This window comes from Paramormyrops kingsleyae, chromosome 2 (genome assembly GCF_048594095.1).
Source record: "Paramormyrops kingsleyae isolate MSU_618 chromosome 2, PKINGS_0.4, whole genome shotgun sequence".
NCBI lineage: Eukaryota > Metazoa > Chordata > Actinopteri > Osteoglossiformes > Mormyridae > Paramormyrops > Paramormyrops kingsleyae.
The window spans coordinates 39319668-39344528 of record NC_132798.1 but is presented as its reverse complement, the minus strand read 5'-3'; the positions used below and the strand labels follow the sequence as shown (position 1 = coordinate 39344528).

At 39.7% G+C, this 24861-nt stretch overlaps 2 protein-coding genes across 2 annotated transcripts; one reads left to right on the top strand and one right to left on the bottom strand.

Annotated features, from left to right (window-relative positions):
* The first annotated feature begins 4283 nt into the window (after window positions 1–4283).
* On the top strand, window positions 4284–10893 carry LOC111856828 (uncharacterized). Its single transcript, XM_072709251.1, has 5 exons — window positions 4284–4380; window positions 7371–8402; window positions 8564–8719; window positions 8829–8921; window positions 9798–10893. Exons 2-5 carry the CDS (start codon window positions 7380–7382, stop codon window positions 10104–10106), a joined length of 1581 nt encoding a protein of 526 aa, XP_072565352.1. The 5' UTR covers window positions 4284–4380; window positions 7371–7379; the 3' UTR covers window positions 10107–10893.
* An 8187-nt stretch (window positions 10894–19080) lies between these two features.
* On the bottom strand, window positions 19081–20859 carry cldn5a (claudin 5a). The gene has a single exon (XM_023837088.2). It carries the CDS (start codon window positions 20638–20640, stop codon window positions 19993–19995), a length of 648 nt encoding a protein of 215 aa, XP_023692856.1. The 5' UTR covers window positions 20641–20859; the 3' UTR covers window positions 19081–19992.
* Window positions 20860–24861: the final 4002 nt, after the last annotated feature.

The window sequence follows — 24861 nt, the reverse complement described above, 5'->3', positions numbered from 1 at the left end:
GGTTCCGCGTTTTCGGAAGCAGGCAGCGCCCCCCGTGGTTCCAGAGGCTGCAGCGCCCCCCGTGGTTCCAGAGGCTGCAGCGCCCCCCGTGGTTCCTGAGCCACTGCCCTGCCTGGAGACGGCTAGGAGGTTCTTCACCCTCCAGGGTCTATACTGGCGGGTGGTGGGTGAACCTGCCATAAGGGGCTCCCCGGAGGCAGTTGCGCTCCTGGAGCAGCTCCGGAGGGAGTTCACCGCCATCTCTCTGGCGGCTCCACCTCAACAGCTGGAGAGGGCAGAGGAGACCTTGAGGGTGCTGCTCCGGTTGCGGTCGGAGCTGGCCCCTCCAGAGGAGGACGTGGCCCCTGCTGTACCACTGCCCTCTGAGGTTCCAGAGGCCCCTGTGCTCCCCGTTCAGCCCCCAGAGGTACCTGTAGCGCCCCCTGCTGGTGCTGAGTCTGTGGCGCCTGAGGCGCCCCCTGCTGGCTGCGTGCCCGCGGCCCTGCCTGATGCCGCCGCTCTGCCTGCGGCCGCACCTGCTGCCTCGCCTGAGGTCCTGACTCCTGTCCCCCCCGCACTAACACCTGTGCAGGCTCCTGAGGCCCCTGTTCCCGAGGAGGTCCCTGACTGCTGCCCTGACGCTCCTCCCTCCATAGTGGAGTCGGAGGGGGAGCTTGAGTGGGACCCCTCGGGGATTGCCTTGGTTTTCCCCGTGGCTTCCCCTGTGACTCCGCCACCGTCAACCCAGTGTGACAGACCCTGGCCGGGTCCCCGCCTCTCGATCTCCCGGAAGGGGAGGGGACACCTGCGCCGGGTCCCGCCCACCCTACCCCCTGGCTCGCCTGCGGCCCCCCTGGCTGCGGCTCAGTGGTCGCCTCTGGTCCCGCTTCCGGCCTCGTCGGTCGACTGCGAGTCCCCTGCCTCCGACTCATCGGTCGCCTACGCCTTGGCCGGCGGCGGCTGCGTCTTCGCCTGCCGCGGCTGCTGCTCCCTCCTTCCCTCCGCCTGTGTCCCCTTCGTCTTCCTCCTTGACTCCTCCGTTGCTCCCTTCGCCTTCCTCCTCCTCACCTTCGGCCTTCCCTCCTGCTCCCTCCTCGCGGTCGCCGGTGGCCCCTGCAGCTTCCACCCCTCGCCTGCTGGGGTTCCCTCCGGCTCCCTGTTTCCCCCCGCCCTTTGCCTTTGTGCCCCCTGTGTCTGCTCCTCGTCCTCCTGTTTCTCCTTCGTTCGCTCCTGGTCCCTTCGTTCCTCCCGTTGGTGTTTCCCCTGGGTCTCCGTTGTTGCCCCTGTGTCTGTTTGCTTTTCCCGTGGTTTGTCGGTGGTTGTCTGAGTTGCTGTCCCTGTGTCTGTTCTGCGTGTCTGTCCTGTTTCCTGTGCTTCGTTGATGTGTTTTGCTCTTGTTTTTGTCTCTCCAGGTCCCGTGTCCCCGGTCTCGTGGCGTCCGTCGCCTCCCCTGGGGCGCACCCGGTGTGCACGCCTTTGGGGGGGGGTTCTGTCATGCCCCGATCGTCCGCTCCTCTCATGTGCCATGCCCCCTCCTTAACCTCATGTGGAATCCCAGTGTTTTACAGCTGTTTCTGATTGTTGTCATTAGTTCATTGTATTTAGTCCGCGTTTCCGTTTGTTTCCCGAGTCCGGTCATTGAAGTTGTTTCGTTGCGTGCTTTGTGCTGCCATTAAACCCCGTGTTCCTGATCCCTGGATTCCTGTCTTGTTTGTCTGCGCTCCGGGCGCGTACGATCCATAACAATGACCATTACAAGACATAAACCTTTTGCATTTTCACGTGTTGTTTTCTAGTTAAAACATATCACTTTATCTAGTAATTAAACAAATATATAGCAAATTATCTTTCTTTTAGGCCAATTACTATAGCGTATAATAATTAAGGTACCATTATCGAATTTCATAGTAACTGAAGGTAACACGTTTTAGTTTAAGAACATAACATAAGAACATAAGAACTATACAAACGAGAGGAGGCCATTCGGCCCATTGAGCTCGCTTGGGGAGAACTTAACTAATAGCTCAGAGTTGTTAAAATCTTATCTAGCTCTGATTTAAAGGAACCCAAGGATTTAAACCTGGGAAACATGTCTTCTCCGATAATATAGCTCTACTGGGAAGCCAGCACAGACAAAAAAATGTCACGCCAAATTGGCTACTTGCAGTACGTAGTTCACACTATATTAATTTAAAGGGTAACTAAAAAAATCCCAGACGGCAGTCTACTTTTAATTTGTCCAATTTATGTAATGTTTAGAAGATAACTATTTATGCCTAAACATCACTTTTTACGCCTACATGTACATGAAAAAATCATGATATATGCATAAATAACAGTACACGTACATTAGCTAACGCAAATAAAAATGTAGCGTCAGTGTACGGGTTTAATAACATTCACCTTGCACCTCAAAACGTCGAGCTTTTCTACGAAAATTGCACTTTTGGGTAGCTGACAAAACAATATTTAACAGTTACCTGAAAAAATATGGTGTCTAAAAAAAATCATACGTCTAAAAAAGAACTCAAAAAATTTAAAATAAATAAATAAATAGAAAAAGATAAAAAGTTAAATTGAATTAGATGTTTACTAATCCTGTAAATATAACCCAGAAGAGTGTAAAACAATTAAAGTCAGGCAGAAAGAGCCATTCAGTAAAGAGATATTGAGTGCAATCACTTTTTGGCAATGGGTGAACTGCACTGTACTGGTTATACTGGTCCTATAGAGGCGTTTAAAGTGGTAAAAAGGACTGGATAGTTGATAATGCTGCACAGAGTACACTGAAAAAAATGATTCTTGACCTTAGTAATCTTTGCTCTTTAAAATGAGAAGATTTTGCCTAAAATGCCGTTTTTCTAAATGTATTTAATTAAATGAGTATGTGTAGCCCAATATTTCGGATTTTTATGACACTCAAAATTTTGTGTAAACGGTACTAATAAATCTGAGGAATACCGACATTCGCTAGAAGTGAGCACATCTAACTACACGTTTTAAGATTGGGATTACACGTGACAGAAAATCAGGGTGAAGAAAACGTTTGGATGCTTACCAACGAATAATTTTACAGGTAAGAGCGGACTGACTGTTCATTTTGACGTGTTTAAGGTAAAGAATGGATTTTGAGTTTAAAACACAATCATGCATATTATCTGTTAGTGTACATCTACACAAAAAAGGTATTTTCACCGCACAGAATTTGTCTGCGGTTGGCTGACGGCGGGAAATATAAGGTACCTTGCATGGGCTATACTGGCCTGTAAATTAAAATCGGTTTAACTGTAACTGTAAATTCACTATAATTCAAAGTTAGATCAGTTTTTAGAATTCATTTCATTATTGCTATAACTCGTGTATAATGCGCTGATAAAAATGCTGTGCCGAGCAGGATTTTTAAGAGCAACATAAACTCGCCGCGACCTGAATCACTGAAATTAATAAGACATAATAGTGCCCGAATTGTTTAATAATCTTGAGTCGAGATTTTAATAGTATTTAAACTAACCTTTCAGCTACTGACACGAATATCGTTAACATGTTTTAATTTTAATCATAAGCAGTAGCTGTGCGTGCAAATCACTGCATGGTAACCTGCACTTGATGTTTCTGCTAGTTTGCTGGCTAGCTAGTTTAACACGTGCTCACATCAGAAGGCTAATGATAACTTTAGCAGTCTGGAAACTACGTGTGTCTTGGAAGTATGTGTCAAATGTAGTAAATGTAATTCTCTTTGTGATACATTAAATATTTCAGACTAATTCGTATATAATAAAGCAAAGCTGCGTAGGATTTCTCCATGCGGGGGTGGTTGCAGGAACTATTCGTTAATGTATTTTTGCGGTGGCGAATAGGTGCAGCGCATGATACACACACAGCGTACGCTCCGCGGCTGCGGCACACGCGAAAATGCCCCCACTCCGTCATCTAGAATCCGGCCAGCTGTGTAGCAAGACAATTAATCGTACTTATGAAATGCAGTATTAAAAAGGACTTATCCAAACCCAGTACCACACTCCAAACGAGGCAGGTAAATAGGCCTGTACACTGCGCACCCATTAATTAAATGTATAAGATTATTATATTATTAAATATATGACATTTCTATTTTTATTTTTGAAGTGTATGAAAAACACGTAATTAGCTATATCCAGTCACTGTATATTTCCGATTATTCTCACTATAAACACTTGTTTTCTAATTATTATTTGAGAAACAACAAGAATTCCATGGTAATTTATTATTATTATTATTATTATTAATAATAATAAGATTAATGAGGACAGCTCATATTATATTAGTATATTGTGTCTTTCAATGTTTTTGATTTAACTCATGTTTATTTTTCTGTTATGATTCAGGAAATCTGTGGTTCAAGGACATTTCGTCCAAGTGACAGTAAGAACATCAGCACTTTTATATTTATACTCAGTATTTAGCATTTGGTAGTAATTTGTCTAAATATGTATTACATATTTCAATAGCATAACATATTATAACATTACTTTTAGTCATAGACATAGAAAGATTGTTTTGTTGTGTTTGTCCTCATTTAGAATTTTATGAAGTGGATTTGTAAACTTTGCCAAAAAGAAGTTTCAAGGAGAGGAGACCTTCTAAGACATTACAGACTTGATCATGACTGTTTAGGGCACCACCAGTCACAGCCCTGTCCATACTCCGAGTGCCCCTGCACCTTCAAAACTCACAATTCTCTGCGCTCACATTTGACAAGACATCATTGCCCTGATGTGTCAATAAGTGGACAGGTCACTATATTCTGTTGTCAGAATTGTGGATCAAACAAATTCACATCAGAAAAGGAATTTTTTGCTCATCTAAGACGCCATCTGAGTCAGCAAGAAACAGTTGACTGTGTTTTCAGTGGCTGTGACTTTAAGACAAATGTCTATGGGACATTTGCAGCTCATAAAAGCAGAAAACATACTCCTCATTCAGCTACTGATTTTAAATGTGCGGTTCTGCAGAGAAACTTGGATACTGGTAATTCTGTCATTAGCATAACTGATACAGAACAAATAGCTGAAAACAGTGTATTGACTTTTCATGAAAGTGAAACTTTGCAAAATATTGTTGTGAAAAAGCTTGGTTTGTTGCTGCTTAAATTGGAAAGCCTCTTCCATGTATCAAGAAAATGTGTGAATGTGAGTTAGTAGAGGACTTGCAGTTTATTTCATCTGTAGCTTCAGCTCATGATTTCAAAAATATTATTGAGCAAACTTTGGAGAAACAATTGCATACTTGCTGAATTGGCAATTACAGATTTAGTAAAGGAGCTTTGTGAATCAGGACCAATAAGTACAGCACTTGGGGTGGATGGTCCCTTTAACACGGCATACAAAAGAAAAAGATATTTTGAGGAAAATTTCAGTGTCATAGAACCAGTACAGTATATAATTGATGCAAGGGCAAAACGGAGTTTTCAATATGTTCCCATTCTAAAAATATTGTGCCAGTTACTGAACAACAAAAATGTTTTGGATAAAGTTGTTGAAAGTACTGAAACCTCAAAATGTGGAGTGACACATCAATACAGATCTTTCTATGATGGTGCATACTTTAAAGAGAACAGTTTTTTGAATAGAGATGAATTTAGGGTGTGTTTAATTTTGTACATTGATGATTTTGAGGTATGCAATCCTCTAGGAACCTCCCGAAAGAAACACAAGATAACGGCTGTATACTGGGTGTTCGGAAATATTCCATCGCAACTAAGGTCTGAATTGACCTCCATTCACTTAGCAGTGCTTTGTCAGTCAGATGATGTCAAAACACATGGCTATACAGTGGTCCTAGAACCATTACTGAAAGACCTTGTACTTTTAGAGTCAGAAGGAATTTTTGTTTCAAGCCTTGCCAGAAATGTGAAAGGTACCGTACTGTGTGTTATAGCGGACAATTTAGGTGCACATTCAATTGCCGGATTTGTGGAAAGTTTTTCAGGTCAGTTCCCATGCAGATTTTGTCTTGGTCACCGCTCAGATTATCAGTTGAAGGAGGTACGCACAGGTCAGTTTCAGTTAAGGACTAAACAGGAACACTCACTGCATGTTCAGACAGTGCTGCATGACCAAAGTAGGTCCCACTGCTTTGGTGTCAAAAAACAGTGTGTGCTGACTGAAAAACTGAGTAACTTTCATGTCTTGACAGGGTACCCTCCAGATTTATTACACGATCTTTTTGAAGGGATTGTTCCTCTTGAAATAGCATTAAGCTTGAAAGTTTTCATTCAGAAAAAATATTTGACTTTGTCTGAGGTCAATGACTCAATCAAACATTTTCCATTTAAATGGAGTGACAAAACTAACTGTCCAAAGCCAGTACCTCTCACATTTGCCACCCGGAAGAGCATTGGGGGAAACGCACACGAAAACTGGGCTCTGTTAAGATTTTTGCCATTTCTAATTGGAATGAAAATACCAGCTGATGAACCAGCATGGCAACTTTTAATGGATCTGAAAGAAATTGTTGAGCTGGTTGCTGCTCCAGTCCACACAAATGAGACCATTTGCTACTTAGGTATCAAAATATCAGAGCACAGATATAGATATTTGCATGTCTTCCCAGGTGAAAAAATGATACCAAAGCATCATTTTCTGGAGCACTATCCCGACTTGATAAAGGCCTTTGGACCTCTTGTGGCTATGTGGACAATGCGCTTTGAAGCTAAACATAGTTTTTTTAAACGTGTTGTCCAGCATACACATTCTTTCAGAAACATTTTGTTATCTCTTGCTACCAGACATCAACTGTTAATGGCATATCAATCACGGAATTGCTTTTTTTCAAAATCAGCCCTGTCTGTTTCACATGTTTGACATATGCCTTTGGATTTGTTGAAGGCTGACATGCAGGAAGCAATACTGAGCAAATTCCCAAATCAGACATCAGTACAATTGGCTAACTCTGTGTCCTGCCATGGAACAAAATACTGTGCTGGTATGATTCTGACCCATGACTGTACTGCAGGGTTCACAGATTTTGCGCAAATTCACCAAATAGCTATTATTGAGAATTTAGTTGGGTTTATTGTGAAGACCCGGGTGGCATGGTATGATGAGCACATGAGATCATTTGAGCTAGAGGCACCAGGACATCTTAAGTTCATTCTCCAGAGTGACTTAAATGACACTGTGCCATTGGCTGCGTACTGTGTTGGGGGCAAATCAATGGTTACCCTGAAACGGTACATTGATGCGCCATTCTAGTTGATAAGTTATCGCTTGACATTTGTTTGTTTTTTTGATGAATGACTAAGGTATTTGTTATGCTAATAGAATTATTGTTGAGAAAAAATGGTTTTGTGTTCTATGTTAAGGGCCTTCCTATATGTAACATTCAGTTTCTCTCTTTTTTTTTTGGAACAGACTAACTAAATGTCTAAACCAACAATGTTACGAGTGATGATTAAACATGATGCACGTAAACTGAGCCTACCTTTTGGGATTCCTGATTCAGTTGAAGAACTTGAGAGGGCAGTGAAAGAGGAATTAAATGTACCTGACAGCTTTGTTCTGCATTACCTGGATACAGAATTTGGAGATTTTTTTTCGTTGACTTCTACAGCCACTTTGAAGGACAAAGATACCATTAAGGTGGTTTTTGTAGAGTCTGTGTTTATTACTTTAACAGCAATAGACTGCCCTCAAAATATCTCTACTTCATCTTCAGATGTCCTGTCAACTGTGTCTTCAGTCAATTCATCAGATGTCTCATCTGTTCAGCATGAATCATCAGATGATACAGTGTTGCTATCCCCTCTGAGGAGTCAAGGGTTGCGTTCACAACACTGGCCAGCTCACTTTGACATTCCTGAATTTCCATATGACACAGAGCTGACTCTGCAGACAGGAAATGATGAGTTCCTTAAAAATGGGGTTCTTTTAAACAATCACAGTGTGAGGTCTCAGATTTCTGACACACTAGTCAAAAAAATATTCCAGTACTGTGCATACCCCTCCAGCAATCAGGTATGTGCAGTTGCACAGGCCTTAATTGAAAAGTATCCATGCTTGAGGGAGCCTGGGTCATTGTCTGGGTATGATGGTTGGTTATCCAGATTGAAGAATAAAATGGCCACCTATAGAAAGAAACTAAAACAGCTTGGATGCCCTGAATTGGCTGTTAACTCCTCACAAAACAAGAGGCCTGCTGCAATAAAAAAGCCACGTAAAGCTGAGTTGAACTACCTTCCCCCTCTCCCATCTGATGAAAACAAACAGACTTTGGAGAGACTGAGAATAGAGCTTCTCAGTGACATCAAGGTTCGAGACAATCGGAAAGCTGTTAGTGAGAAGATGGCCAGAACCTTTTCCTCTCGCAGACAGGAAATAGTTGAGGACAGCCCTCCTGTACACGACCTGTTGCAGAGATGGCCAGCCCTTTTTGATGTCACTCAGGTAATTTCAGTGATTTTAATAATAGCTTTAAAACGTTTTTATTTTATTTTCTGAATATCATTGAATTTAAACAGGTGAATATTGATTGTATCCTTCATGTTACTGTATATTTATTTAATTATAGAAAATTTTGTTAATGATGATTAAATATTGTATTTCAGGTAAAAGAAGAATTCAGAAGGTTGACAGCCATTGATTTGGAATCACAGTTGTATTCTAACCTAGACAAATACACAGATAGACTCCTCAGTTTATACCACTCCAAGGGAGGGAATGCTGCACGTAAAATGCAGGACTTGTTGATCCTGCTGGACCAGGTAACAAATTAGTATTTACTAATGAATCATTTATTAGTATTTACTAAATAATTTGTAAATAAACAGATTTAATAAACCTATAACCTTTTTGTGTTTGTGTTCCATTAAGGATGCTGGTGTGGACAACCGTAGAGATGTAGTGATTCGTGGCTTGATGGTACACTTCTCTGAAAATGTTGAGCACCTCATTACACATTACCAGGTTAGTGTAGTACAGTGTACATCTGCCACACCTTTTCCCTGTCATGTGTAGTACAGCTGCATCCTGAAGTGCCTCTGTTACCACTACAGATGTGATTTTATCTAGCCTCATCAAATTTCACAAGTCCATAGCTCAAGAACTAAACTACAAAGCAGGCTTAGATTTTGCAAACTGGTACATTACGTAATTAAAATATTTGGTCCAGATGACCCTGCATGGTCAAAGTATATCCTTAAAATTGCCAAAATGTAATTAGATTTTTGTTTTAACAATGTTTAGCCCTCAGAAACAGATATTTGACCTTTCAATCAGTAATTTTTGATGGAAACAAATAAATCACAAGCCACATTGTTTCAAGCTGGCAAAACCAAAGATGCAATTGTTTTTTCCAATTTAAGGTCTGCTCTTACCAAGTGGTCATCTCTATCAAACACTTTGATTTTGTTGTATAGAATGACTGTAATGGTACCAGTATGCAAAACTGGAGCCTGCTAGGTGGTTTACTTATTGATAAATGATTTTGAGAAGTTCATCAAAAACTCTGCCTGTCACCCTGACACCCGTCTCCCATCACAGACTTGACTACATGGGTAAACATGGTATTTATTCTGAATTTTTGAGACTGAAGTGTGTAGGATTTATGGAAAATTGGTTGATTTGATATGGAATAACCCTGTAATTATTGCTATCACAATATTTTTCTGCTCAGTTTTTTTGTAACATGACTTTCACTTCAAATCTTTTAGTGTTCACAGACTAGGTTTAAAAAACATTTCCTTGGCGGTGTAGTTGTTCAAATTAATAAACACTATTTGGTAAGAAGGTTTGCAAGCTGTATCATATAATAAAACTGCCCATTATGTTTGTTTATTGCAGGATACTCATGGCGACCTGAACCCGGATGACCTGAAAAACCACACTCTTAAAATTGTAACCAAAGGGGGCTCTGCAGATGGCAGTCCGTTAGAGGCAGGGATTGTTTTGGAGGGGACACAGGTGATGGCAGGATTACAAAGTGTCCCAAATGCATGTGTCATCCTTCTTGGCCTGATGTATGTGATTAATCTGAGCTATCCCAAGCCACTGAGATACACATTTGAATTCTTCCAAAAAGTTCTACTAGAACTCGACAGTGGGAAACTGTCCCCAAAGATGCTGTCTTTAAAGAACAATCTGTTGGCATAAATGCAGGGTAAACACTGATACGGCTGAAAATGCAGCCACATACTGTACTACCACATCAGACCTCTAAGATCTTGGAAGATCAGTATTTTTTTTTTTCTTATTTTTCCATTGATAAAGGGTTTGTATTATTTTATTGTGTTATTAGTTTATGGCAGTGAGGATATTTAACATAACATCCTGTTATGTTTTTCAGTTAAAATTTTAAGAGGTTTTCAGTGGGCAGTGATTAAGGGGATTTTACTGCATTGCAAGTTTGTGTTTAAGTTGCAGACATACTTATGTTCCAGAACGGTAACATTTTTGTTTTGAGTTATACGAAAAATGGTATTGATTTTTTTTTGACCATTTATTTTCATTGGCTGTTAAAGGAAAGGCTGTATACCATTTTGTATTTTCAGAAAATAAAGTAATACAGATTTGAAGTTGAAGACTTTTATTTGTGTTGTGATGTTTAAAATTATTTAACATGTTAACATCCACCTGCTATTTTTAGTAGTAGCAGTAGTAAATAAAGTAGTGGTTATGGTGGTGATAGTAATAACTCAGATTATTACTCAAATGTGTCTTTAAATATTAAGGAAATGTAAATTAACCTGCTTAATTTCATTGGCTGGAGAAATATAAATTTTTAAGTAAAGACATTAAATTTAATACATATTATTTGGTAGTCTCAGTTTAAGTTGTCTAAGTAAAAGTTACCTAAAATTTTATGTAGAATATACTTAAAAACAAGGGTGCAAAAATGGTGCACTACATTTTTGAGTAAAATCAGCTAATTATTTTTTTCAGTGTAGGAAAAATCCACTGACTCTTTAATATGACTGCAAGATGAAGAATTGTCTTTATTTAATAAGTAATCCACATCGGTTGTGTAGTGAAACTCATTTAGACGTAGGAACATTTATAAACATATGTCTACATTAATGTGTCGCATTTGAACTTCCATGGCTCCATGACATAAGGTTACAGTTTTACAACGCAGTTATGACCGAGGACTGCTTTAAAGCGTTTTACATGACAATGGCTTCCTTTAACTCTTATTGCAATTATTTATTTAAAAATTCACCAAACCCTTAAATCTGACAAAGACATACCTTCGCTGTTATCTCGGGGATACATGTACTGTAGCCTATACCTTTTGCACTTAAAGATTTGATATCGAAATTACCCGCCTTAGTCGCACAGAAACTGCGATGCATCCTGAACAGGCTGTGCGCGCTCCCGCGGATCGTAATCAGTTTCTGGCAGACAGTCACTTTTTGGCACAACACCTGTTCCCCAAAAATTTCAGCTAAATATGTTTCTTTGTTAGCATTTAAGCACAAAATGGACAGGATAAAACAAGAAGAGCATATACTGTACTAAACACATCTAAGCACATTTATCAAAACAATAATTTGTAAAGTAAGAAAATAAATGTATCCAAACAATATATAAAGTTTAAAAAAAAAAAACAATGTGCCCCGATTGATCGCTCCTACCGTGAGCCACGCCCCCTCGTTAACCTCGCGTGTAATCGCCGTGTGATCAGCTGTTTCTGGTTGTTGTCATTAGTCCTATGTATTTAGTTCGCGTTTCAGTTTGTTTCCCCAGTCCGGTCATTGTATTATCTGTCTACGTTTTGCCTGCCTTACCTGTAATTAAACCCCGTATTCTTCTGTACCCTGACGTCTGCGCCTTTGTCTACGAGCTGTCCCCGCTCGGCACGACAATACTATTATAATTATATATTAATGGTTTATTAAAAGATATTAAAATAATTAATAAGAAATCTCTATTTTTAAATGTATTTTATTATGTAATAATAATTACTGTTACTGTCTATCATTGTCTAAATGTATTTTTACTGTCTAAATATATGTATTCAGCTGCCCTATCAGTACAGATTGTAGGCAATACGTCGCATAAACGACGGATAGTTGCAATCGGATCGTGTTCCATTACGAAATACAGCGTTTTATTTGCGAAAACGTCGGACCGTCCTTCTGCAAATGTTGGGGGAGTTGCAGAGCCAGGTCCAGCACCTGACAGAGATTGTTACCCAAAGACCTCCCTTTTTGGGTAACAGTCCTGCAGACACACCATTAACAATGGCAAGTGCACTGTACAAAATTGCTTTATGATCTATTTTAATTAAATTATTTTAGATTGATTTTAGAAATGTTTTTTTTTCCTAGTCGAAATAATAAAGTTTCAAGGTGTATTTAAGTTTATATTTCATACCAATTATATTTCTAAGTGAATTACTATTAACTCAGTTACAGAGATTTTTAAAATACTTTTTACAGGTCTTTCTATAAGAATCTATTTTTTCAGTGTGCAGAGGATGGTGGACTTCCACTGCAAGAACATCGAAGTTGGGAAATGTTGACTTAAAGAACAAACTGGTATGATTATAGTTTTAGAAAACTACCTTATGCATAGCTAATACATGGATACTAAGAAATATAATATACTTATATAGGCTACACACACACTACCCAAAAGTATGTAATAAATTTTGTATGACCAAAAATCTGTTGTCACCTCCAGGTTTCCAAACTGTCACTGGCTGGGGGGCAAACACTAAAGAAAACAGTCTGGAGGATCTGTGGAAAGGTGTTTGCTCCCCAGTTGGCAGTTCATTACACTGGTGTGGCAGAGGGGACAAAACACCGATGAGGAATACAAACATCATAGATGTGATTATCCGTAAGTAAAACCAATGTTTAAGCAAAAGTAAATTTGACTTTTCAGGATAAACTTGCTATCCTAAAAGTTTAAACACAATATGGATTTAACGTCCCCATGCACGTTAAATAATTATTTCCCATAGTTTTCATTGGTTTTAATGCCCAAAGTTGCTTTTTTCAGACTGCAGATAAAAAGTGAACAATCACAACGTAAAGGAATAACAATAAACTCACCTGTTCATGATTGACATTTACCATTTAATAAGGTCTAATGTAAGTGAGTCTGCATTACGAAACCCACTGGTGTCTAGTCCTAATGAGACTGAAGCTGAAACAACCATCAAAGAGTGGCTCGTGACAGGCTGACCATGTGTGTCCAATAGTTATTTATTTTTCTGTTTTTTTATTTTTGTAACGTGTGCAATTTATATTTTGTGTGTGCATTTTATATTTTATTTTTTAAAATAAAAACTCTTACGAACACCTTTGTATTTTTTATTATATATTATAAATAAAATATATTAGTATCAATACGTGTTCAACACTATAGCAATTACCCTTTGTTTCCGCTGAGAGACGTGTGATCACTCATTGACTCATTTCCCCGCGCGTACAAGTTATCTTAGGTTGGCGTTCACGGTTCGACTTCTGAGATGTGATTGGTTGATTAGATAATTGCATTAATGTGAAATTGAACAGGTGTTCCTAATAATCCTTTAGGTGAGTGTATGTTCCCTGAAACTGGCATCCCATCAAAACTGTAGCCTAGTGTTCTGCCCTATGCTGCCTGGATTGGCTCCACGTCTGCCTGAGACCATCATAACTTGAGGATGGATGGATGAAGATATACACTCACCTAAAGGATTATTAGGAACACCTGTTCAATTTCTCATTAATGCAATTCTCTAATCAACCAATCACATGGCAGTTGCTTCAATACATTTAGGGGTGTGGTCCTGGTCAAGACAATCTCCTGAACTCCAAACTGAATGTCAGAATGGGAAAGAAAGGTGATTTAAGCAATTTTGAGCGTGGCATGGTTGTTGGTGCCAGACGGGCCGGTCTGAGTATTTCACAATCTGCTCAGTTACTGGGATTTTCACGCACAACCATTTCTAGGGTTTACAAAGAATGGTGTGCAAAGGCAAAAACATCCAGTATGCGGCAGTCCTGTGGGCGAAAATGCCTTGTTGATGCTAGAGGTCAGAGGAGAATGGGCCGACTGATTCAAGCTGATAGAAGAGCAACTTTGACTGAAATAACCACTCGTTACAACCGAGGTATGCAGCAAAGCATTTGTGAAGCCACAACATGCACAACCTTGAGGCGGATGGGCTACAACAGCAGAAGACCCCACCGGGTACCACTCATCTCCACTACAAATAGGAAAAAGAGGCTACAATTTGCACGAGCTCACCAAAATTGGACAGTTGAAGACTGGAAAAATGTTGCCTGGTCTGATGAGTCTCGATTTCTGTTGAGACATTCAAATGGTAGAGTCAGAATTTGGCGTAAACAGAATGAGAACATGGATCCATCATGCCTTGTTACCACTGTGCAGGCTGGTGGTGGTGGTGTAATGGTGTGGGGGATGTTTTCTTGGCACACTTTAGGCCCCTTAATGCCAATTGGGCATCGTTTAAATGCCACGGCCTACCTGAGCATTGTTTCTGACCATGTCCATCCCTTTATGACCACCATGTACCCATCCTCTGATGGCTACTTCCAGCAGGATAATGCACCATGTCACAAAGCTCGAATCATTTCAAATTGGTTTCTTGAACATGACAATGAGTTCACTGTACTAAAATGGCCCCCACAGTCACCAGATCTCAACCCAATAGAGCATCTTTGGGATGTGGTGGAAAGGGAGCTTCGTGCCCTGGATGTGCATCCCACAAATCTCCATCAACTGCAAGATGCTATCCTATCAATATGGGCCAACATTTCTAAAGAATGCTTTCAGCACCTTGTTGAATCAATGCCACGTAGAATTAAGGCAGTTCTGAAGGCGAAAGGGGGTCAAACACCGTATTAGTATGGTGTTCCTAATAATCCTTTAGGTGAGTGTATATAATACACTGCTCAAAAAAATTAAAGGAATACTTTGAAAATGCATCAGATTTCAATGGGGAAAAAATCGTGCTGTTTATCTATACTGATATGAACTGGGTGATGTGTTAAGAGTGAAAGGATGCCACATCGTTTGATGGAAATAAAAATTACAAACCTACAGAGGGCTGAATTCAAAGACACCCTGAAAATCTAAGTGAAAGAATGATGCAGCAGGCTAGTCCATTTTGCTGAAAATTCATTGCAGCAACTCAAAATCGTACTCAGTAGTATGTATGGCCCCCATGTACTTAAATGCATGCCTAACAATGTCAGGGCATCCTCCTAATGAGATGATGGATGGTGTCCTGGGGGATCTCCTCTCAGATCTGGACCAGGACATCACTGAGCTCCTGGACAGTCTGAGGTGCAACCTGGTGGTTGTCCCAGAGGTGTTCTATTGGATTTAGGTCATGCGAACGTGGGGGCCAGTCAATGGTATCAATTCCTTCATGCTCCAGGAACTGCCTGCATACTCTCGCCACACGAGGCCAGGCATTGTCGTGCACCAGGAGGAGCCCAGGACCCACTGCTCCAGAGTAGGGTCTGAAATGGGTCCAAGAATTTCATCCTGATACCTAATGGCAGTCAAGGTGCCGTTGTCTAGCCTGTAGAGGTCTGTGCGTCCCTCCATGGATATGCCTCCCCAGACCATCACTGACCCACCACCAAAACGGTCTTGCTGAACAATGTTCTCCAGAGCTTCTCCAGACCCTTTCACATCTGTCGCATGTGCTCAGGGTGAACCTGCTCTCATCTGTGAAAAGCACAGGGCACCAGTGACGGACCTGTCAATTCTGGTATTCTATGGCAAATGCCAATCGAGCTCCATGGTGCTAGGCAGTGAGCACAGGGCCCACTAGAGGATGTCGGTCCCTCAGGCCACCCTCATGAAGTCTGTTTCTGATTGTTTGGTCAGAGACATGCACACCAGTGGCCTGCTGGAGGTCATTTTGTAGGTCTCTGGCAGTGCTCATCCTGTTCCTCCTTGCACAAAGGAGCAGATACTGGTCCTGCTGATGGTTTAAGGACCTTCTATGGCCCTGTCCATCTCTCCTAGAGTAACTGTGAAGCCTGTCTCCTGGAATCTCCGCCATGCCCTTGAGACTGTACTGGGAGACACAGAAAACCTTCTGGCAATGGCAAGTTGGACTACCTGTGCAACCTCTGTAGGGTCCAGGTATCAACTCATGCAACCAGTAATGACACTGACCAGAGCTAAATGCAAAACTAGTGAAAAAAACTGCCAGAAAAGATGAGGAGGGAAAAATGTCAGTGGCCTCCACCTGTTAAACCATTCCTGTTTGGCGGTCGTCTCAATAGTGCACCAGTTACCAAAGTAGCTGATTCTGATTAACAACTCCCTCTGCTACTTGAATGACCAGATCCATATCCCAGAAATTTTATTGACTTGATGCTAATTCTTTTAATTTTTTTGAGCAGCATATATAGAATGTAATTAGCAGAAAAACATAAAGTTCTAAAATATAAATAATTGTCACATAAAATTTCCACAGAGGTATTCTAACTACTGCTGTTTTCATGTGCAATGTTCAGTTACTGGACTATCATTGTGAGCTAAAAATAATTCTGGCCTCTGAATAGTAACACGTCACAAGTTTCCGCCACAAAGCAATTAGTGTCAAAACAATGCCAGCAGTTTGACCCAGGATCCTGTGCTGTGTGGATCATGACTTGTTTGTTATTTATTTTTCATTGATTGCAATTTCCCATGCAGTTCTGTTGGACACGCACAACTTCAGCAGAAGAATGTATGCTAGAAAGGCATTTTTAAAGAAAGGTGACCAAATAATGCTGGATACTTAAAAATTTATTTATTTTTTCATTGATTTCAATTACTTACATTGTGAGTAAGTAGATGGTCAGAATTTAGAAAATGAGACAAAACCAAATATATAGTGAAGACATCTGAAATTCAAAAAATTTTGAAACTGGATTTACACAAAATACATATTTTGAATTCTTTAACATTTCTACCATTGAATAGCAATGGTATAGATTTGGGAATGGATGATAGGGACATGTTCCTACCAGTTTTGTGGAAGTACTGTGTGTGTTTAGTAGGTGCTAGTTTGGGACTGATTTGGTCCCTACCAATGTTGAAACCAAACCTATGTCTGTGTTGAGTAATAACTATTCACAAATCAGTTCACAGTTTCATTCTCTTTTACACTCTTTAATGTGTCATATGTTTATGCTAAGAATCTCATTTCTCTTGGCAGGTATGAATGAAAAACATCTCAACACATAACCACTTATATTCATTGTACAAATATGGTTGCCTTACTTGTCCCTGTATTTTCGCAGTTACGAGCTCTAGATGGTTGCCATGGTAAGAATTCTTTCGGTGACATTGCTGCCCCATCACCCCCCCTCTCTCTTTCACCACAAACAGGAATAATGTGTGTGTGTGTGTGTGTGTGGGGGGGGGGGGTTAAATACCCTCCCCCCCACAGGCTCTAAACCTTATTCCAAATAGACTGGAACTAACAATCACACAATAAACATGTCAAAGAGGTTGCCTCTGCCTTAGTAGATAGTACTCTGACTCCTTTGTACCAAGTATAAAACAGGTGCCGAAGTTGGAATGCCAATTAGGGAAGGAAATCAATGGGAGATTGCCATCAGTCCCAATTTTTAAAATATCCCTTTAGTGAAGAAAATGTGTTTTTTTTTTTGTTTTTTTTAGATCACATAAACACTGGATTCTGATTTGACCATGATGCTTTGCATTGCTTCCTAAAGTCATAAAAATCTTGTCACAAAATGGACACTTCAGCTATATATCACCTTCTTATGTGGTTTGTGCAAAAGCCTTTTGAACGTTTACGTTATGTATAACAGCTAAATGTTAATAAGAATGACAGTAAATTCAGATAGAAATCCAGGGTACCCAGATATTTTGTTCTTAATTGGATACCACCATAACAGTAAATATTTCCATCACAGAACAGACTCCCAAAGAGCAATTTCAAAACACCAAATTGGTGCATCTCTAGCAGGGAAACTCTCACCCACAAAGCCAGAACTGAGCAGAAACAGAAACCCACAAATGCGGCAGGTGCCAAGCTATAATGTTACCTACCAAGACACCACACAACCATGCAGAGAATAAATGGTCTCACTTCACAGCCAGCTTTGTCCATAGCCAATTGTTCTCAATAGCATGCCTGCCATCAAAGTTGTTATAAGCATATGACTGGATAAGAGTCTTATTTGGTAGGTCTTTAACTAAGCTTTAAAATTCCCTTGCAACGGTTTAAGTGTTCGGATTAAATATTATACCAACTTCATGAACAGTCAGTGTTGAAAAAGCAGCATGAAACATACCATTATGAAAATGAATACTGAAATATTTTAAATTCCTCTCTTTATGAATTGTCGAAAAAGTATCCAACAAATAAATGACATGCACAGCATAGGCCCTCTGTGACAGCATACATCTTTTAAACTTATGTGAAAACTTTTCATGTTCCCAAAACCCCCATGAAAATATTCTTGGACTAACATTAAAGGACTATTGGTCATCACACTGAATTCGGTAATAGGTGAAATGTTATATCAATTGCTTGCACTTAACAGCTTTGGAATATAACACATTCCCAGCCAGCCTTCTTTTGACTTGCATCTCTTGCCTTTTATTCTTCTTAGATGAGGGTACAAGCGGTGGTTTGAATGGGGGAAGGGAGACTTTGGGTAGGATGGACATATTGTCATTTGCCTTTTAATGGTTTACTGAAATTGTCCATCCCACTGGGAAGGGAGTTGGAGAGCCCAGTATTGGAATGCAGAGTAAAACCATATTATGAGGGAACACATCACTTTTGTAAATCATAAATTAGATCATAGTTTTAAATATTTTGTATAACATCAAAAAGCCTGAAGCCTTTCCTAATAACCAAGTGCATGAAGGGTTACTTTAGCTATTTTTTTCCATGTTGTACTTCTCAAGCATTCATTATAGACAACCATGCCCATGGTGCTTGAATAATTTAAAACACGATTAAGTGAAAGTAATCCGTTTAAATGCGTTGAGGATGCTTCAGCATAATGGACTTGAAAATGTATTAAATTAAAATCCAGGTTAAAATAAAATAAATCAAAAAGCCCAATATATATAAAAAAAAACGTTTCAACTGACGATTAATTAATACCAATCACATCAAACGTAATTATAAACTGTTTATTATACTTTCGTTTTAAAAATATAACAACTCAATGGCTTCAAAGTACAGAATTGGTTTGGGTATATATACAAAAATATTTTGGTGCAGGAGATGTGGTTTGTAAATATCTAGCAAAGCTACAAATACGAGCCGTGCCCTTTGAAAAACTGAGCTTTGATTCTTCTTACTAAATATTTGGTGAGATGTGGTGTACAATCCAAACAATAAAACTACGATTTTCTACCTTCTACTTGAAAAGCAAATACAGCCAAGCTATACATTGTGCAATGTTTTCAGCATAACCGAGATTATGTTTAATTTTCACTATATGTCGATCCGTATTAGAATTGTTCCATTCACCACAACTGGTATTGGAAATTTTTTAGCCAACTTGAGAAATATCGGATGACAGAAAAAAAATGCAACATTTAAACGAACACTTATGAAAACAAGCTATTACCAAAAGCGCAAAATAGTTCAGGTATATGAGTTTATCTATTTATACATTTCTTAGATTACGTTTTTAAAAACACAAATAGAGAACATATTTTCAATACTTCCTCGGTCCAGAACAGTTTGTGTTATGGTAAACATTTAAAAATACAACAGCCATATAACAAATTAGATTGATTCATGAACATGCCAGATCTTTGCTCTGCAAATCGAAACGCATGTACCTATTATACTTTTCTACGTTACATTATCCTTATAATGTAAGAAAAAAAAAACTACAAAAAAAAAAATTCCAAATTTATGCATTTTTGTTCAGACGAGTCAGTTCCATTTCCAACGATGTCGTTCATACTAAGCATTTCGTTTTGAAGTTACAAGTCCAAAAAAAAAAAAAAAAAAGTTCAAAAACTTGCTTTCCCAAAGTTTTAAATCAGAAGGGAGACAGCTGTCGTTTTGGGAAAGTTACACGTAATTCCTTTTGTCATAGTCTCCGTTGGATGTGCCTCTTTTTGTCGGGGCGTATTTGACCGAGTAAGACGCGCTCCCGGACGATGGACAAGAGCAGCATAATATCGCGCCGCCGAGTAGCAGGAGCGCAGTCGCTGCCCATCCGATGTAAAGTGAGGCTCCAATCTCTCGTTTTTGCCCTATTGGTACGTTAGGGTTGTAGAAGTCAGAAATGATCCTGTTAGCCGTCCAACACAAGGGAACCAGGACGAACATACCACTGATTATGTAGATCACCCCTCCGGCGTTCACCACCCTAGTTTTCACCGTCTCAGTTTTTATGCAGTTGGTGCACTGAGCGCCAGCGATGGTTACCATCAACCCCAAAACGCCCATTAATGCGGAGATGACAGTGAGGGCTCGCGCCGTCTGCACGTCGTTGCTGAGAGCGAGCAGGGAGTCGTGTATCTTGCACTGCATTTGCCCTGTACTTTGCACCACACAGGACATCCATAGTCCTTCCCATAAGGTCTGGGCGACGACGATATTGCTCTCGATAAAAGCCGTAACTTTCCACATGGGTAAACCGCATGTCACCATAACAAGAAACGAGCCAAGGATGCACAGCGTTAAACCAAGGATCTCCAAACCAGCAGAAACCATTTTCGAAATTTGTTTTCGTCTTAATTGCCAAATTAACTAGGTGGCCCACTATTTCTGTTACGATCTGCTGCAGATAATTAAAATCCAACTTGCCTCAGCTGTAACTCTCTTCCTAAGGGTGCATTGTTCTTTAAGGAAATACGTTCTCTAGGACAAAGCTCTCTCCGCTCTTCCAATCACACAGACTGAGGTGCATTAAAATCACTAAGAATATTTTGTATGTGGGGTGGGCTATCTTCCCAAGTCTTAAACCAAGGGGAAGAACTTTGGTCCAATCAGATTTAAGAAAACACCCTCTCAACCAATGAAGCTGCCGAGCGGACTAGTGAAAGAGCACTTGCTCTATGATGAATAGGAGCGCGCCGGAATAGTAAAGATTTCTAGCTCTTTTTCAATAATTTAGTTTACAATAGTTTATATACATACAGTAACTCAATATTTGATAACACGTTAAAGTAATCGTGTCATTATTGCCACGGTTAGAATATGCTAAACACAGAACAAATAATTAATACATAGCAAAAACATGTTAACGTTTATATAACATTCCTTAATCGCTTCAACATCGAAATAAATTGATGGCTGGGTTTATGTCGGGAATATGAATTTGTCTAAAGCTGTAGGGTAAACTATCTGTTTAGTGTCCTTTATACATCAACAGCCTCTAGACATGCGACATGTGCTTGTTCGTGGTGCATTTTCTGAAATGTTACTTCAAACATCAGAAAAAGAGAAGGAATACTGACACGTAGGTCTAGTTGTGATTTTGTCTCATTTTCGCCCAAATTTATCCGCATTATATTCTATGTGCGAAGCAAATAGCCTAACACGTATGGTACGTTAATTTGATGTTTTACTATTAGGCTGTCTGAGTCTCCAATAAATTACTGTCGACTGGCATCACGTCGTACAATCTGCATTGTGCTTTGATCTGATTTCCGGTAAAACATGAATGCCAAATATGGGCAGAATTATTCTCTTTTACGCTTTTCATTTGTGATCAGAACACTTCCATTTTCAAATGTAGTAAATTTCAGAAGTCGTGGTGTAACGGGATTCCCAAAGTTTATAGTGAAATTTCTACTACCACCTTTGAAAGTCTGCAAAAGTCCAGTATAAGGCTACGGCTCTGAACAATGAAACTTACAAGTGACAGTTATGACCATCGATCACTTTATTAAGCAATTCATAAAACATGTCCGATAACTAACCATATTTCTAACTGGGGCACACGTGAGACGTGACACCAATACCATTCATGACAAAAGTGCTACTTGCACTGCATTGCAACCTCACATTCCACTAGGCCGAGCGAAGCAGAGAAATCATTCGTTATCTTCTTCAACCCTGACCCCACCTTCCTAGAAAAGGTAATCAAATCCTTCCTTCCTAACATCAACAACCAGCTCATATCCAGCTATTTTTCTCCAACCAGTCCCAAGTAAAATCGCCCATTTCCAAACTCCAGAAACCGCAGTGCTAATTAATTGGCTACATCGAACTTCGGTCAGGCTCAGCCCCCTGTTGTCCCACTCTCTATCCCTTCCCCGTTTGGCCTGCAGGCGTTGCTGGTCATCCCGTCCCTCGTGTTGGCAGTCTTTGTGTTTTCCTCTGCTCCCTGTCCGCTGCATAGCTCAACTTGTTGAACATGTGGTTGTTTGTGAACCCTTCTGTCTCATGTTTGAATTCCACCTCCTTTTTTATTTGTTCCTAGTGTTTTCATTTGTATGAGTTTTTCTAGTTCCCGCGTCTGGTAATTTTTGTATTCTGTTTTGGTTTATTGTTTTGAGCCTTAGTTATGTTTTCTTGGGTTTTGTTACTTCCAGTGTTAGATTCTATTTTTCCTGAATTCTTGGTTAGTTATTAGTTTCCCTGTTTTAGTTCCTTTGATTTAATTAGTTTCATCTATGGCCTGTTTTCCAGGTTTTGTTAATTAGTCTCACCTGTCCTGTACGTGTTAGTCTTGTTACACAGTTTTAGTTTCAATATTTAAGTCTCTGCTTCTGTTCAGTTCTCCAGTGGTTTGTTGAATATTCTGTTGATTGTGATGGTTAATGTTTGGTGTTAGATGTACGTTCTGCCTGCCTATCTGCCCCTGTTTTGTAATTTGTCTTTGTTTATCCCCATTTACTTTTGACCCCTCGTGGTCCTTTGTTTTGTTAGTGTTTTCTTGTGTTTTTAGTTAATTTAATAAACCCTGTTTTGTATTGTTGAGCCACAAGTGGGTCCTAAAACATTTCTGCTGGCATCATGCCACGTACGTCCTCGCGTGAAACCCGCCCAGATTCATAACAAGTTAATTCTCTCTCATTGAAGTAGAATTTTACCCCAGCCCCCCATACTGAGCGTTTCTGTACTACTCCAAAGTGCAGGTGCAGCTATCCATCCATCCATTGTCGATTCAATTTTTTGATCAGGTCCAAAAAACTATAAGGAAACTTAACTGAAATTCTTTACTTTGCGGAGGAGAGTCACGCAACAACATGCTCAGTGCAGTGTTTGTAGAACTCCGAACTCCTTACCCAACTATATAGGTTCTTTTGTAACACAAACCCACAAGTCATATGACCTTCAACATGCATACATTTCTAAGAAAATAATGTTGGTAGAACTTTAACATTCACGTTGTTCTTATGAACTAAGGATATAGGCCGATCCATATTTTTTTCAGTTCCGATACACAACTGCCGATACAGATTCTGATACAAGAGCTTTTTACTTTAACATCTTAATATAATAAATATACATTAGATATATTTGTACTTGATACGTTATTCATATTTTTAAACTATTAGGCTAAGTAGAAATAAAAAATGTAGGCCTATGCCACAAAATCTTTAATTAGGCTACTACAAACATAGACAACATAGTGATAGTTCTACTGTTCCACCTCGTTTATACATCTTATTTTAGACTGTGTTTTTGAGTCATTTTGCAGTTCAACTGGAATATCTTCCAATAGAGCATGTAGCGAATGCTTAAAATGCTCCACAGTTTTTCTCCCGCTGGCAACAGCGTCACATACACTTCGCTGCGATAGCAGCCCCCTCCTCCCCGTATCACAAGCTGTTGCGAATGAGCATAACAGTCCAAGCTATAGCAACTCCCAGATCATCCACTGCTTTTTTCATATAACTCGCGTTGTCTCGCACAAATGCGTGCGCTTTGTTTAGTGGGGGTTTTCACTAAACGCTACTTCATATCTCAAAACTTTGTTTTTACAAAGATTGCAAATCGCTGTGCTACTTGATAAAATTGGAAAATACAGATCGTCATCTTCTTATCTGATGTTCTTAGCGTGAATCATCAATACCACAAAAACATCTAAAATAGGAAAGAGATGTGCCATTGATTGTACAGATCGGTTGAACTAGAAATAGGATATCTATCTTTTTACACGCTGCCGAAAACTATATATATAGGCCTAAGTATCGGCCGTGGATCCGTCACTTATATGGTCCGATCCGTCTAAAAGGTCTGGATCGGTGCCGATACCGATCCGAATATCGGATCGGTAGCCTACATATCTATTATGAACTGCTGCACTCTTGATCTTTCACCTACTTCACCACTCGTTTTCTGTTTATTCCTGTCTTGCAGAAAGAGGTGAGGCAAACAATATTATAATCAAAATTTTCTCTTATCAAACTTCTTAATGATCTAAATTTCCATCACACTATCATCCATCCATCCATCAAATTGAAAAGTAGGTGAGACAGCTAGTACACTCCAAATGGCTTCAACATACACATATAGCAGATTACAAGGGGCACAGTGTAACAGCTAACAGGTATATTTTCTTAAGGAATTAAATTTTAATGTGACATTATACCATTTGTTTTCTACTTTGAATAAAGAACCGAAACGAAAGGAAGATGCTCAAAGAAAATGAAACATTACTCAACATCCTTGCCTACTTGATGTGTCATAGTTTAGACTTCTAACAGTTGTATTCTTCAGATACTGGATGATCCACAATTTATTTAAATAAAAATAAACCTGACATTAATATTTAATTATAGTATTACGCTTAAATAAATTGTGGGACAGATATAAATAATATAATTTCACCACGAAAGACATGGGCATGCACGTACATGGTATTTTGTGCAGTCTAAGGAACTGAAACGTGCGGAGATGCAGCGAATTCAATTCAAGGGAACGAATACGGCGTAGTGAAGTATACGTGCCCTGTAGACGCCATTTTGGCTCTCAGCTGTC

Coding starts and splice junctions, on each gene's coding strand:
- cldn5a (XM_023837088.2), bottom strand. CDS start 20,640: ATGGTTTCTGCTGGTTTGGAGATCCTTGGTTTAACGCTGTGCATCCTT.
- LOC111856828 (XM_072709251.1), top strand. CDS start 7,380: ATGTCTAAACCAACAATGTTACGAGTGATGATTAAACATGATGCACGT. Junction 8,403..8,563: donor CCCTTTTTGATGTCACTCAG/GTAATTTCAGTG, acceptor ATTGTATTTCAG/GTAAAAGAAGAATTCAGAAG. Junction 8,720..8,828: donor TGTTGATCCTGCTGGACCAG/GTAACAAATTAG, acceptor TGTTCCATTAAG/GATGCTGGTGTGGACAACCG.